At 31.9% G+C, this 16615-nt stretch overlaps 2 protein-coding genes across 2 annotated transcripts; one reads left to right on the top strand and one right to left on the bottom strand.

Annotated features, from left to right (window-relative positions):
• The first annotated feature begins 677 nt into the window (after nt 1–677).
• On the top strand, nt 678–11074 carry LOC132616923 (fatty acid hydroperoxide lyase, chloroplastic). Its single transcript, XM_060331696.1, has 2 exons — nt 678–1188; nt 9846–11074. The coding sequence occupies exons 1-2, from the start codon at nt 787–789 to the stop codon at nt 10884–10886; spliced, it is 1443 nt and encodes a 480-aa protein (XP_060187679.1). The 5' UTR covers nt 678–786; the 3' UTR covers nt 10887–11074.
• Nucleotides 11075–12057: 983 nt separating this feature from the next.
• LOC132616924 (V-type proton ATPase subunit e1) lies at nt 12058–15606 on the bottom strand. Its single transcript, XM_060331697.1, has 4 exons — nt 15448–15606; nt 15032–15185; nt 14544–14591; nt 12058–12447 (listed from the first exon to the last, which is right to left on the bottom strand). Exons 2-4 carry the CDS (start codon nt 15127–15129, stop codon nt 12381–12383), a joined length of 213 nt encoding a protein of 70 aa, XP_060187680.1. The 5' UTR covers nt 15130–15185; nt 15448–15606; the 3' UTR covers nt 12058–12380.
• Between the last annotated feature and the right edge of the window lie 1009 nt (nt 15607–16615).

Here is a 16615-nt window from a genome sequence, read left to right as displayed (position 1 = left end):
AAGAGTTTGGGACCCTCAAAAATTTAAACTTAAGAACACAGCATTCTGAAGTTTGAGCTATAGAGTTCAACCTTATCACCACGGTGTCTTAAGGTTTTAATGATTGAATTCTCATACTTGTTTTAATCATACGAAATCAACATCAAGTACTTACATTTTTTAATATCTAATCCATAAGAAAACAGAATTATTAACTCTATCTTCAAATATATTGATATTATTTTTTTAATAAAAATAATAATATTTAAATTCATGCCAAAAATTAAGTAATTTAATTCTCGTATTCTTTTGAGGCTCTGCCACATAAAGAAGTTTGACGTTATGATATTTTCTGAAGTTGACGTTATTAAATAACACAAGGCAAACACATACACGTCACTACAATAAAAAATATATTTTTATTGTTTAATTATTATTACAAAAAGTATTTTTTGACAATAATACATAAGACTTTTCTCAACTACTGTTATTATAATAACGTGCAATAATTTTTTTTTTTGTCAAAAGTATTTTTTGCAACAATAATCAATACTATGACAACAAAATTAAATTTTTTGGCAACAAAAAGTTCTTTGTCAATAATAAAACTAAATTATTGCAATTTTTTTTTTTTTATTGTCATTTCTATACTTTCTTGTCGGTGAATACTTCTTTACATTTTAAAATCTCAATCCCCTTCATATCCAATAACATTCACTCACCATTTCATTTTATATTTCTCAATTACACTCACTACAAACAACTCCACAAGATAAACAAAAAAATCAGGATTGTGCATATTGAAAAATGATACCAATGATGAGTTCTATTCCTCTATTAACTCCAACACCAGCTTCTCTTCCAGTCCGTACAATTCCAGGCAGCTATGGCTTACCATTATTAGGTCCCATATCTGATAGATTGGACTATTTTTGGTTCCAGAAACCTGACACTTTCTTCAGCAAGAGAATTGAAAAATACAAGAGCACTGTTTTTAGAACAAATGTGCCACCCTGTTTTCCTTTTTTTGTGGGGGTTAATCCTAATGTGGTGGCGGTTCTTGATGTGAAATCGTTTTCACATATGTTTGATATGGAGATGGTTGAGAAAGCTAATGTGCTTGTTGGTGATTTCATGCCTAGTGTTGCTTATACTGGAGATATGCGTACTTGTGCCTATCTTGATGCTTCTGAACCTAAACATGCTCAGGTACATAATTTTTTCCTCTCCAGCTTGTTTAATTTTTAGTAAATGCTTCTTGTTACTTGGAGTATTTTATGTAGATTTTATTACAAGAATTTATGTTCGATTCACACAGAAAATTAGGAACTTTGAGAGCTAGTTTGGAGAAAGGGGTTCATCCCCTTCACAGACTATGCTATGCGCATGGGGTAAAAATTTGGGTTTTTGTTTTCTATATAAGTTGTTAAATCGAAAATTATAGTGAAATGACAAAGTGATTCAAAGATTACTTTGGATCACAAATTCAAATCTCAATTTGTATCATTTCTAAATTCCCAATAGAGTTCGGATCTGCCATTGCTCGTGCTCCAAACACATTCATGTAAAACGGATTGCAGTGAGAGTACTGTATAATCTGGGTATGAAGTTTAAAGAATTTAAGATATGTAGGACTAAAATTTCTGTGACAATAATCTCCTAATCTTTAGGCTCTAGTAGCGACAGTCGGTCAGTCACCAGAAACATCAAGGAAAAAAGACACTGTGTGTCCACTCAGTCAAATGTTTGGACTTAATTTCACTAGGCGTCCGTTCGATCCAAAATAATGCCAAAAAATGGCCGGTCGGCCCAAAATAATGCCAAGGCTGACTGGCCCAACAGCCCAGGCGCTTAAAAAAAAAAGACTTTTTGTAGCAATTAAGTCGCCGCTAAAGGGCTGCTACAACATATATACATATATTAGAATTATATATACACTTTATATACAAGAATTATACATTTATATACATATACTGAAATTAATCATACATTTATTTTACATAAATTATACGTTAATTAAATATTAATTATACACATATTATGCAATAATGATATGATTTTTTTTACATATACAATAGTGATACATATTATATACCACAATGATACGGTTTCTATTATACATTTTTTATACGTATGGTACACTTTCTATACAAGACTGATATAGTTTATATACAAATGCTGGAATTATATATACACTTTATATATAAAAAATGATATATATTATATACAAAAATGATACAATTTTTTATTTTATACAGGACAATTGCACTGTGCTGATACACATTATATACACAAATGATACATATTATATATAAAAATGACATATACCTTAGTGATTCATATTTTATACAGTTTCTATACATTACAGATAGGTACTGATATATATTTTATACACAAATGACACATATTATATATAAAAATTGTCTCAAATATTTTTGTGTTTGGGTTTTTAGTTGAAAATTGTCTTATTTAAGTTTTGGTTAATGGATGAGATTAGTTTAGTGGGTATAATTTGGGTTTAGAAGAATTATGGCCAGCGAGTGGAATTAGTTTCACCTCACCGGCCAATTATATCCTTTTTCCAAACATCAATTGATGTTCCTACACATAATACTCACTCTGTTTCAATTTATATGAACCCGTTTAATTGAGCACGATATTTAAGAAAGAGTAAAGACTTTTAAGACTTGTGGTTCAAAATAAATATTGAATATTTGTGTGGTTGTAAATCATTTCATAAAGTGATTTTGTTTTTAAATTAAGAAATAGATCATTCATTTTGACATAAATTAAAAAAAAAAAGTTCAAATAAATTAAAATGGAGAGAGTAGTTATTTATTTAATGTGTATGGACTATGGACCACACCAATGGGTTTGATAGTGGTTGGTTAGAGGGCGTTTAGCTTAGTAAATTAAGTACTCATTTCAGTGTTGAAACACGTTTTAAGTGTTAAAATGAATTTTTATAATATTAGGTAGGACAACAGGTGTTGAAACTGGAGCATGAGCATTCTGTCGTACTACTATGATAGGACCAGCAGTTCAATATGAATTATGAAGTGAACGCACACTATGTTCAAACATTATTTTTCTTTTTTTAATCATATAATAACTACTTAATATAAGCGTGGATAGCTGCTTTTGGTCGTCCTCACAGGGGTCTTTCAGGAATTGTGTTTCTTTATTGTTTTATGGGTACAATTTCAAATACTTGTATGCTTACACGTGGGTGCTATAATTTAGCTTTTCCATGCATTGCCCTCATTCATTAATGAAGCGGAAAAGGGTCAAAATTACCCTTGAACTTTGAAAAATAGTTTATTCATACCCTTCGTTATACTTTAGGGTCAATTATACCCTTACAGTTATATTATGGGGTCAATTATACCCTTCTGTCTAACTGTTGCCACGTGGCATCATCCCAGCCCTTCAAAATTATTTTACCCTCAAATAATTTTTTACTCACTAAAATAACTCAATCCGACCCGAATTTTTTTTTTTCAGCAAAAATAATACGGATAATTTTTATATTTTTTTCTGGAAAGATTATCCGTATTATTTTTGCTAAAAAAAAAAATCGGGTCGGATTGAGTTATTTTAGTGAGTAAAAAATTATTTGAGGGTAAAATAATTTTGAAGGGCTGGGATGATGCCACGTGGCAACAGTTAGACTGAAGGGTATAATTGACCCCATAGTATAACTGTAAGGGTATAATTGGCCCTAAAGTATAACGAAGGGTATGGATGAACTATTTTTCAAAGTTCAGGGGTAATTTTGGCCCTTTTCCGTTAATGAAGACCATACCCTCATAGACCTTTTTAAATTGGGTCCCACGTCCATTCAACTTTTGCTGGTTATTTATTGCCCTTGCTTTCCATTTTATTACTTTAATTGTCTTGTATATTTTTGTAAATAAGTTCATCTTTACATGCCTTTCTATAAGGCTTAATTGATACTCCCTTTACTCCAGAAAAATTATCCTATTTTCCTTATTAATTTGTCCCAAAAAAATTAAGACCTTTTTATATTTAGAAATAATTTAATTTTATGAAATGATTTACAGGCATATAAATATCTAAGATTTATTTTGGATCACACATTTCATTTATTTCTTAAATTTCATGTTAAATCACACTAGGATAATTTTTTTGGGACGGAGAAAATATATTTTCCGTGTAAGAGATGAAATGACCTTTTGATGTGGGGTTTTCTTTTAAGTAGTAATGTTTGACAGTAGACAGTAGAGGCAATCCAGCGATCAGCAACCTTAAATTTCTATTTCTAAAGTATTTTTGATCTAATATAGCATTTTCTTTATAATCAACAATTTTAGTCTAAAACTAAAGTTAAAAATCATATTTAACTAGCATAAACACTTGACGCATAAAATAATGAGTGAAAAATAATAAATAATCAAAAGAAATTTATTTCTATCTATAAATAAAAATTAAATGCTCACAAATTCATTAAAATACAAAAATAATCTTTAATTTATAATATTCGTGACTTATAATTATCATATATACTTAATCATGTTAGTTTAGGGAATACCTAATCACTTGCATCCCTTTGGTATCTGCTAATTTTTCTACTAAACGTGCTTCCTCATCAATATATTGTCTTTGAAAATTATCGAATTATACTACGAAGAGACTTTAATATTTATGAAAAATTATCAACAAGATATGTTTAACCTACAATTACATTAAATTATTTATCTGATAGAAAAATATAACACAAAATACTCATTTAAGAAAAATTACATATTATATTTCTATCTTGAGTTTGGGCCCGGGGTTTAGAACGGGTCTTCCGCAACTAGTATTATATATAAGTGTGGTGGAGGACTAACACAGTTGTATCAGCTTGTACCAAAGCTTTATAAACTATACACGCAATAAATATTTGTATTAAAAGTTATATAACTTGTATACTTTAATCAACTATTTTTTTATTCTACGTGAACATATATCATAAAATTTAATATTTATTCTCTTCTCATGTATACATATATGCACTTATTTATGTCCTCCATACACTTTTACTTGTTCACTTTTAACTTTTCGCGTTTTTTATTAATTAATAATCCCATAAAGACATATGTAATATTTATTCTTTTTTCATGTGTAGGCATATATGAACCTCAATTTTAATTCTTCGATACATTTATTTTCTCAGTGCACTTTTACATGTTCACTTTTGAATTTTCAGGTTCTTGCTGAATATTTATTCTCTTCTCACGTATACACGTATACACTTTAATTTTAATTCTCCGACATATATTTATTTCCTCAGTGCACTTTTACTTGTTCACATTCTTTCTGAATATTTATTCTATCCTCATATATACATGTATGCACTTCAATTTTAATTCTCTGACACATATTTATTTCCTCCATGCACTTTTACTTGTTCAGTTTTGACTTTTCACGTTCTTTAAGAATTAATAAATGAAGTACTCCCTTCGTCTCATATTACTTGACCACATTACCAAAAATATATGTCTATTTTTATTTTTTATTTTTCTTATTTCTAATATATATAAGTGTAAAGAGAGGACTAACACAACAATACAAATTTGTATCATAAGCTATATAAATTATACATTTTAACCAACTACTTTTTTATCTCACGTGGACATATGTCATAGTACTGAAAATTTATCTCTTCTCATGCATACACGTATGCACTTCAAATTTAATTCTCCGACACATTTATCTCCTCTGTGCATTTATACTTGTTGACTTTTGACTCCCTCCATCCCATACTACTTGGCCACATTACTAAACTACTATTTTATCTCACATGGACATATGTCATAATACTGAATATTTATTCTCTCCTCATGTATACACGTATACACTTCAATTTAAATTCTCCGACACATATTTATTTCCTCCGTGCACTTTTACTTGTTCATAAATAAAGTACTCAACATTACTAAAAATATATGTCCAAATTACTTGTTCATTTACAAAATCAAAATAAAATTAATTAAATCTTTCCCATCTTATTCTCTTCGTCCCATATTACTTGACCACATTACTATAATGTATGTCCAAATTACTTGTTCATTTACAAAATGAAGATAAAATAAATTAAATCTTTTCCATCTTACCCTTAGTAATAAATGTTCTTGAAAATAGTCAATTCTGATTAGAATGTATTTATTGGAGAGAGATAGCGGTAAGATAATAAAATACATCTTTTATTTATGATTTCTTAAGGGGCGCGCAAAAGGGAAAGTGACAAGTAATATGAGACGGAGGGATCAGTATATATTCATATTTATTGGTGTAAGTTTCAATAGCCTTCGAAAATGAGTAATTAATGTGAAGGGTAAAATTAATAATAAGAACAAAAATTTCTTTCTCTTGATAAGTTAAAGTGGACAAGTAAAAGTAAATGTAGAGAGTGACTTTTTTCCACATTTTTCTTCTTTATTAATACTTTAAATGTGAAGAAAGGACGAACAATAGCAATACAAATTTATACCAAAAAGTTATATAAATTATATACTTTAACCAATCACTTTTTATCCCACTTGAACATATGTATAGTACTGAGTATTTATTCTCTTCTCATGTATACACATATGCGCTTTAATTTTAATTTTCCTACACATAACTTATTCACTTTTGACTTTTCATGTTCTTTAAGAATTAATAAATGAAGTATATGTTTTATCAAAATATCCATATTTATTGGTGTATAGTCTCAATAACCTTAGAAAATGATTTGAAAATGAGTAATTAATGTGAAAGGTAAAATAAGAAAAAGAAAAATTTCTTTTTCTTGATATGTTAACGTGGACAAGTAAAAGTGAAAGGAGGGAGTGACTTTTATCTTTGTTTTTCTTCTTTGTCAATACTTTACTTATTTTACTTTCTTTTTCAGTCTCTAATTATTGTTTCTTTACATTTATAAAATGTATTACTTTATATTTTCATTTCGGAAAAATTTGGTGAGTTACTATATGACATATATCTTTCTAATTTTGATTTCTTTGTAATTTTGTTTTATCTATAATTGTTAATATAAAAAATTATAATATATTTTTAATTAATTTAATAAAAATATTTTGTTAGTTTTGCTTTTAAAAAATCCAATATATACAACAATGGTTCTTATGTGTGGATCTGAACAGTTACTTAGTTGAAATGGATATCAACCTATCGGTATACATATAAGATATTAAAGAATTAAAAAAAAAAACTAGAATCAAAACATTAATTTTTCCTCATATTCTTGTTAATTTTCTTTTTCACATCGATAAACAATTTTCATTGTCATTACAATGAGAAAAAAGTTTCACTCTCTGCATGTCAAAGACTTAATTCCATCATATGTTTTTAAAAAAATTAAAAATTTTATTTTTTTTAATTATAATTAAAATGATGGTACATAAAATACATATTGTATATATAATAACAATTAGAATGTTTTTAAAATATAAATCTTAAAAATTAGTTAATTAAAATGAATAAACATGTTCGGCCCGTGCGACATGAAAGGGACGATATGATGATTGATGTTTAGACAATCCAACAACTCTATGAATCCAGGTGTCGACATTTTACTAGTCATCACATTGAAAATATCTCCTTGCGACTAGTACTCGTTTTGAACGAACGTTTTAAAATATTCAGTACAAATTTAGATATCAGATTTTAAAATTCTTAAATAAAATTCATTGCATTATAATAACGAAAAGAAAAAACTAATTTTCTCCATTTTTTTGCGTGGATTGTCCGTCTTTTGGGGCGGTCTTTAATTTTTGCCCCTCAAATTGATGGTCTTTAATTTTTGTCCTTCGCCTAATATCTCGAGATTCTGGGTTTGAATCTTAACTCAGTAAAAAAAAAAAAAAAATTGCAACGCAGAGGTTTGGCTTCGGAAGGCCTTCAAAACTTTGCTTTGCGATTTTTTTAAAATTTTTAACTGAGGAAAGTTCGAACCCGAAACTAAATAATTTTTAGTAAAGGATAAAAAGTAAAGACCACCCCCAGCGCAGGACAATCCTGCAAATTGCCCAATTTTTTTTTTAAATTACTTTCAATGAAGGGAAGGAATAGCTAGATTTGCCCATGAAATAGACCATTATTGGTCCATGGCGTACAGCTATAGTTTGGCCAATTATTCAAGCATCAGTGAAATAAGAAATTGGCTTGACATTTACGTATGAACTTGTTTTTATCGTTATATAGCATAGGCGGTCCATGAATAGCCAACAAGTGCCTACTGCCAACTATCTATTAATGTATATTTTGGCTTGTTCCTTCATTTTAGAGTGTCATTTTTGTTTTGCCCTTCCCCTTTTATATTAGTGGCTAAGAAAGATTCAATCTCTCGATGTGAATACAACTGATAATAATTGACATAACCAATAGAAGCAAACATCTTGGCAAGTTTTTAACCTGAGGAAAATCGAATTTTGAACTCTTAAGCTCAATCTAAATCCAAAGTTCGGAATTGGGTTGTCTTTTTTCGGGTTCCTACCAGGTGTTTGCAACCATTCTGGGCTTCAACCAATTAGATCCGCGTCGCGTAAACTCCATTAAAGGAAAAACGCTCTTTATCATAATTTTTTATTTTCGATGCTCGAACGTGATGGCAGTGCCTTGTTTTTGTAACTCCTAAAAATATTACTTTCAGTTTAGTACTCCCTCTGTCACAAATTTATGTGGCACTATTGATTTTTCGAAATTTAAATTATATAAACTTTGATCAACATTTTAAATATATTTTTTCTACATATTGATATAAAAAGAATTGCAACTTATAGTACTTCTCGTATAGTCTTTTAATCTTGAAATTTTGAGTTGATTTAATCCAACATAGCTTTAAAAATTAGTCAAATTGATTCTCAGGAAGTATAAAATACCACATAAATTGAGATGGAGGGAGTAGTTATTAACGTATGTCTTATGAGTAATTATATATCAAGGACCACAGGAACATGGGCAGATACTGTCATAGAGCTATTATAGGGCCAACACATAATTTGTTTCGTGATCCATCTTATGCTACATATCCTCAGTCCTCAGACATTAGTGGGGAGTAGATGACAATTGAGTTGACATATCACGTTTTACATATGACTGAGTTGACATATCACGTTTTACATATGACTGCTATTAATGTGAAAATATCCCCTTAAGTCACTAAATTATTAATCTGCTACTTGTTCATGATTTTGACTCGTGTGGCTAGTTGATGCCTAGGCATAACAGCTTTGTCCTTTGTGTATATTGTCCTTGTGCGCTCCCCAATATGTCTAAGAATGTCTTGTTTTTAAGTTTTATTTTAATCATTCAACTATCATTACTTATATAATAAAAGAGTATATTTTTCTATGATAAAGAATTTCATGATTCAGAACAAAATTATATAAGCATTACGCATTGGAAGTTAAAACAGTTTGTTACTTTCATTTCTTTTGAATTTTATACTACTGTAAAGTTTATCTTCTACAATTTCATAGTTTAATCTTTTATACAAACTATTAAATATTTGTGGAGCTTATGCCCTTGCATCGAGAATTACATTTCGCCCGTCATAAGAACAACAGTAAATTTGCTTTCATGTGATTTATAAGTCACGAATTCGAGCCGTAGAATCAGTCATTAAAGTTTGTGTGCGGCTTTTTCTTGAACCATGCATGAACCTAGAATGTTTCGTACACCAGATTGATCTTTTCTATAAGAAATATGTTCTGCTCAACGACTCAAACTACGACTTGCTTTCTCAGATTACTATCAACTTGCTCAGTGACTCCTCTGTTCTAAGACTTACTCTAAACTTTTTTTTAGAGAATGGGATGAGAAATTCTTACAGAAAATATTTTGATATTGTTATATTGCAGATTAAGAACTTTTCACTGGACATCCTAAAAAGAAGCTCAAAAACATGGGTGCCTACACTAGTTAACGAGCTCGACACAATGTTTGGAACTTTTGAATCAGATCTTTCAAAATCCAATTCAGCTTCTCTCCTCCCTACAATGCAAAAATTCCTCTTCAACTTCTTCTCACTCACTCTCCTCGGCGCCAACCCGGCAGCCTCACCGGAGATAGCTGAATCCGGCTACGCCCTGATCGACACGTGGCTCGCTATTCAACTAGCCCCTACTGTTAGCATTGGTCTTTTTCAACCCTTTGAAGAAATCCTTGTCCACTCTTTTAACTACCCTTTTTTCCTTGTCAAAGGTGGTTATGAAAAACTCACTCAATTTGTGAAAAATGGAGCTAAGGAAGTGTTAAAGAGAGCACAAACAGACTTTCAACTCACTGAACAAGAAGCTATTCATAACCTTTTGTTCATTCTTGGGTTCAATGCTTTTGGTGGATTCTCCATTTTCTTGCCAACCCTATTGGGAAATCTTGGAGATGAGAAAAATGCAGAGTTGCAAGAGAAACTGAGAAGTGAAGTGAGAGAGAGAGTTGGATTAAAGCAAGAAAACTTAAGTTTTGAGAGTGTAAAAGAAATGGAACTTGTTCAGTCATTTGTTTATGAAACACTTAGGCTTAGTCCACCAGTGCCAAATCAATTTGCAAGAGCAAGAAAAGATTTTAAGTTGAGTTCACATGATTCAGTTTATCAAATCAAGAAAGGGGAACTTCTTTGTGGGTACCAACCATTAGTTATGAGAGATCCAAAGGTGTTTGATGAACCTGAAAAGTTTGTGTTGGAGAGATTTACAAAGGAGAAAGGGAAAGAATTGTTGAATTATTTGTTTTGGTCTAACGGGCCACAAACTGGGAAACCTACTGAATCAAACAAGCAATGTGCTGCTAAGGATATTGTTACTCTCACTGCTTCTTTGATTGTGGCTTATATTTTTCAAAGGTATGATTCAGTGAGTTTTTCAGGTGGTTCACTCACATCTGTGAAAAAAGCCAGTTGAATTTTGGGCTGTGGCAGCTAATTAAGTTTGTTAGACATAAATAAAGTCATCTGTGGCTTTTTCTCCCCTCCCCCTTTATGATATGTAATGTAAGTTCAAGAAGAGTGCTTTTTTTTTCACTGATTAATTCTGACTTATTGTCTTATCCTCTTATAATAAAGAAGGTATCACGTGATTCTTTAATTTCACCTCAAAGATTCACTTTAATCCTAAACTTTGTGGGGTTGAGTGTTCGTTTGTGAGCTTCGTATCTTTCGCAGCTGGGGTGGAGGTTTCAAACCGCATCAGTAGCGTAGCATCCCCTTCCCTTTCCCTTTCCCTTTCTTCCCTTGATGTAAAAAAAGAAATTAAGAAAGATTCTAAATCTTTGTTTCAACTCTGACATAGTTGCGGCCTCAAAACGCGTCTGCTTTTTTTTTCCCCTTTATTTTTTGGTCTTTAGCAACTACAATTGGTACTCCTTATATATCATATATATGGTGGTATTTGACTAGACGAAGTTTAAGAAAGAAGAAAGATTTTGGCACATTAGAAGTACCCTTGAAACTTGTAATTTCAATCTTTAAACATGTCACGATGTTTTCTATGACTAAAAGAACATAACAAACAAAAAGTTTTTAAAGTTAAAGAATTCTTAAATATAGCATCCAAGGGTGTGATCTAATGGTTATGAAGTAGGTTAAGAACGATGGGTTTCAATTCAATTCCCAACGAAAGCAAAAAACACCAGGTGGTTCCATCTTGGTCATTTGTGGCATACAGAAGTGATATAATGAGTAAAGAAATGGTCCAATGAGTGTTCCTTCTTGGTCTTTCTAGTTTCCTTTCTTTTTTTCGGTTCTTTCCCATTATAAAGTAAACTTTCGACTGTATTGGCTATTAAATCAATAGAGTGGATCTTTTTCCAACGATCAACTGTCCTGGCTCGACAAATTTCTCCACCTATTGCTAGGTTGCTTAACTTCCAGAAATCGTAAGATAAGAATTATACTTGCAATATGGAGAGTAGTCTTAAGATAAAAGTTCTGAATCAATATGTATTTGTTAATTATCAGTCTGTTGCTGTAGTCGAAAATATTTTCTTTTCATATCTGAAAATCATTATACCAAATCTTCAGCACTTTAATGCGCTAAATAAAACCTTCATTTATCCAAAACTAAGAACCTCTAATTTCCATGACTAACTGCATCATGTCAACAATCACATTCACACCTCATAATTAAGTAATGCAAATGTCTTGTTGCAGAAGCATACAGCCATTTGATTATTTATCACCCTCGATCCAACACTCAGTCCAATCAAAAATACATATTTCTGGTCCTCAGCCAACCTTGGCTGAGGATATAATGGTGGTTCATAAAGAACAATCTTATAAGAGGTGAATAATATACAAAATAAATTTGAAGTTTACAAAGAACCTGAGAGAAGAATACTTAGGGTCCAGCAATCTCAAGTAACTATCAACATCCTCCAGAATTCCAAGCACAATGTATTCATTCCGCTTCGCTCAAAACTGGAACAATGAGTGGTTTCAGCTGTGCAAGATATACAATCGCCCACCTGCACAAGAAGAAAACAAATGTTGATACGTCCAATAAAACAAAAAAAAAAATGAATTTCAATTCAAGCTTTAATGTGTAAATATGAGCGGGTATGCATTTCGTGTGTTGATAAAGCTCAAATATTTGTCTTTCCATTAAAATTTGTTGCCTACCCTAAGGAGCAAGAGAAATATTTATCCTATCTTCTCAAGTATAAACTTGAGAAGATAGTAATTACAGCCCATGACCAGAATCAGACTGGTAAATATCTATCCCATCTTCTCAAGTTTAAACCGTCTCTTTTTCTAACAAAACCTAACAAAGTCTGTCACCTTTCCTACAGGGTTCAAAACATAATATAATTTTTTTTTTGGAAAAGTTACAGGGCTGCTAGATTCTAGCATGAAACAATAAATCGTCAAAGAGGACCTTGGTGCCACCATGAGTTCTATGATCCCCTCAGATTATGTTATACCAAGATACAGTTAAATATAACCTTTTTTTGTCACCACAAGTTCGATGATCCCTTCATATTATGTAATACCAAAATACAGCTCAATCAAAGAGCAACAAAGCAGTTCAAGATCCACCAGTAATTACGTAGAATGAGTGAATGACATAAGAGATAAATTACCTTTTCATTACTCATAATGTACCTGGCTGCTAATATAGGAAACATCTAAGTAGATTACCAAACCGTTCAAGGGTTTCTCAAAATCATTGAAAGGATTAACAAAATATCTAGATATACAGACAACTTCTTTCCACTAGAAAATGAATCATTGAGAGTGAAGTTTGCTAAGGCTGGTATTCCTCAGGTTCCTTTGGCATGCATTCATAAAATGAAGCTATGGGATTCACAAAAGGAAATTACCACTGATAATTGTTAACTTTCTTAATTACTGACGGTTGTATTGCGCGCAGTTGACTACTCCGCCCTTATAACTAACAAGCACAGGTGTCTGATTTAAATCCCCCACCAAGGTTGAAGTAGATGGGCTCAAATAGGAAGTTGGATCTCCAGGTTGTAACTCTTATGCCTCAATCGCTCACTCATCTCCTAGGGGACAAATTTGAAGGTTAATCTTATTTGGTGCAATCTTGCACGTCACGCACTTATGGTCTATACAGGTCTATTAAGATAATGCAGTCCAGTTACTTCTTTTTGCCACAATTACAAAGTTAGCTAATTACTAAGGAGAAAATTTATCTCAGGTTGTCCACCATTCATACCACTACAGTAGATTGTTATGAGAATCATTGACTTTAACAAAGTTTGACTGCTCTTTTTTCGATGCTTCCAGCAGCCATAGTTTTTTTTTCTTTCTTGAAGATTGTAACAGCCATGCAGCCATAGTTATGGAGTAAATTCATAGGAATTAGTCGTAGTCCTAGAGTCTTCTATATATATGCTTGACTAGTTTTTTTTTTCGGCCATTCTATTCAAGCTAAAGCACATGAGACTCATATGTTAAACCTAAATTTCAAAAACAACTATTTGTTGGTTTCCCATTGGTGTCTTTCCTGAAGTGCCACTTAAGTTACGCAAATCCCTAATTTGAAGTGAGTCTTGATTCTTAGCTTAAACGCGGCTTTGATAATATTACCATACTATCAGCCTATTATGAGAGACTTAAGGTGAGATTTCCGCCAGAGCTAAAACATAAGTGACGGAGTTCATCCTTCTAAAAAGAACCACTTAATCACGTTTCAGAATATGATTCATTGGATTGGACTCCCATGAATTACATCAAAATTGTATTTGACATAGCACTACTAACACATCAATGGTACAGACAGACCTCCTCTTTATGCACAATAACATGCTGTGGCTCCACTAAACAGTCAATTTTATCCACCTGAAATTCTTAAAGGACAAAATGCAAATTTTTCAAAACTCTACTTAAGGGGATACAAATGCCTTCAAGTCAAAAACATTTGCATCAAAAACAAAAAGGAGAAAGATGAAAAGCACAAATGGCAGGACACAATTTTTTTTTTTTTTTTCTATTTTACTTTATTGTTCTGAATGAGTAAATGGCAGAACAATTTATGGACTCCTTATCTTGTGTTTACAGTTAAAAATAGAAAACAACAACTATATATGACACTTACATCATCCAACAGCAGACAGTCGCCGTGATAATCAATGTTAGATGTAACCTGCATCACAAAATACAATCAATCACACGAAGGCGGCAGAGAAGTTCAAATGTTTCCACATTATTAGTAACAAAGGAATCAATCTCAGCTTCTTCTAAGATTTGGAAAGAAAAGAACAACTGAAGAATGACATGCTGTACTTCCTTTTTTTCTTTCTTTTAATTAGTCAAACAGTGACAATATATCATTAACCTAGGATCATTATTTAGCAGTTCAATTAGCATTATTAGAAAGATTCTATAAATTGGTACACAAATTAATAACCAGACAGATAAATTAGCTCATTTCTTACATAGCACACACAAAAACCAAAATTAGGGAACAAACCTGGAAATATGTTCTTAATAGTTATAAGTTAATAAATCCTTTTAAAAGTAAGCATTCTCATCTTAATGAAATGTAATTGGTAAGACAATAATTATGAATAAAAAAGAACATACAGATTAGTAGAAGGGCCTCTATTGCAACAGATTCTGGCGCACAGAGATGCAATAACACCAATTGCAACAAAAATTAGAGTTGTAATCAAGAATCCCATTTTTGCTTTGGATCTAACACAACAATCTCTCAGATAGCTCTTATTCTCTGCAGCCACTGCATTACCAAAAAAAAGATTGGATTTTTATAGTTCAATAAACAACCCCACAAAAAAAAAAACATTTTTTATTGATAAATGGGAAGTTATTTCTCTGTATATCAAAGGACAAAATGCACATTAATCAATATTCACATAATTCTGAAACTTAGAAAGAAAAAAGAATCAAGAATCAATTTGAATATAGGCATGTAATATGAATTTGATGTATACTGAATAAATTGATTGAGATTTATTAAAATTATAAACAGAAAGACTTACAGTTATGGAGAGAAGTTGAAGAAGTGGATCCAAAGTAGAATTGTGGTGGATGAATCTGTGTGACACCAAATTATTGGGGTAGTATTTTGAAATTTTAGTTTTTCAACGGGGTAAACAAGTCATTTTAATTTGGGATATGAAATGGAGAAAATTTACTTGACTTCAGGAAGTTCTAAGTAGTGTAAAGAGACCCCATTTAGTTTCAGAAATTCTAAATACCCCCTCAAAGGAGTGGAGTGTTTCCTTTGTACGTTTGAATAAATTTTCGTCCGTTATTCGAGAGTTAGGCCTCATTTGTTGCACTTAATGGAGGTCTGAATCTGAGAATAGTGAGCTTCCTCTAGAATTCATCGGTGTAATTCCGCCACATCCGGTACACATAGTCTGCCCTGGCATCTAAGGACTCCATCTACGGAAACTTCAAATGGAGACTTTTCCTTCTCATGAGATAGGTCTCGGTAATGGCTTAACTGGGAATCTTCATATTGCCGTTCCTTTACCTCTATATTCAAGGATGAAGTCGCGGGGTTATTAATGCCGATACCTGCACTACCCGAATCAATCGCACGCACTTCAAGATTTGCTAATTGATAGAGCTCACGAACCATTTCTTTCCTTTCCGAAGGAACTTCACTTAAACTTCCCATTGATCGACTGCTGAGTGCGTCGGCTACTACATTCGCCTTCCCGGGGTGGTATAAAATGTTAACATCGTAATCCTTTAACAATTCTAACCACCGCCTCTACCGCAGGTTTAACTCCTTCTGCTTAAAAATATATTGAAGGCTCTTATGATCTGTATAGATTTCAACATGCACACCATACAAATAATGCCTCCATATTTTCAGGGCGTGAATAACTGCAGCCAGTTCGAGATCATGAGTTGGATAATTCTGTTCATGTTTCCGCAACTGCCTCGAAGCGTATGCAATAACTCTCCCGTACTGCATCAGTACACATCCTAGTCCCACACCTGAAGCGTCACAATACACAATATAGCCATCTAGCCCTTCTAGAAGTGTTAACACTGGAGCTGAGGTTAATCTGTCTTTCAATTCTTGAAAACTACGCTCACACGCGTCGTTCCATTGAAATTTAGTGGACTTTTGAGTTAGCTTCGTCAATGGGGCTGAAATAGAAGAAAAGCCCTCTACGAATCTCCTATAGT

This window comes from Lycium barbarum, chromosome 11 (assembly GCF_019175385.1).
Source record: "Lycium barbarum isolate Lr01 chromosome 11, ASM1917538v2, whole genome shotgun sequence".
Lineage (NCBI taxonomy): Eukaryota > Viridiplantae > Streptophyta > Magnoliopsida > Solanales > Solanaceae > Lycium > Lycium barbarum.
This window is presented reverse-complemented; position numbering and strand designations above follow the sequence as displayed.

Excerpts from the sequence above, each read along its gene's own strand:
- LOC132616924 (XM_060331697.1), bottom strand. The coding sequence starts at position 15,129 with ATGGGATTCTTGATTACAACTCTAATTTTTGTTGCAATTGGTGTTATT. Across the intron at positions 14,592-15,031 it reads AGAGGCCCTTCTACTAATCT|GTTACATCTAACATTGATTA; the intron begins GTATGTTCTTTT and ends TTTGTGATGCAG. Across the intron at positions 12,448-14,543 it reads ACTGTCTGCTGTTGGATGAT|GTGGGCGATTGTATATCTTG; the intron begins GTAAGTGTCATA and ends CTTCTTGTGCAG.
- LOC132616923 (XM_060331696.1), top strand. The coding sequence starts at position 787 with ATGATACCAATGATGAGTTCTATTCCTCTATTAACTCCAACACCAGCT. Across the intron at positions 1,189-9,845 it reads CTGAACCTAAACATGCTCAG|ATTAAGAACTTTTCACTGGA; the intron begins GTACATAATTTT and ends GTTATATTGCAG.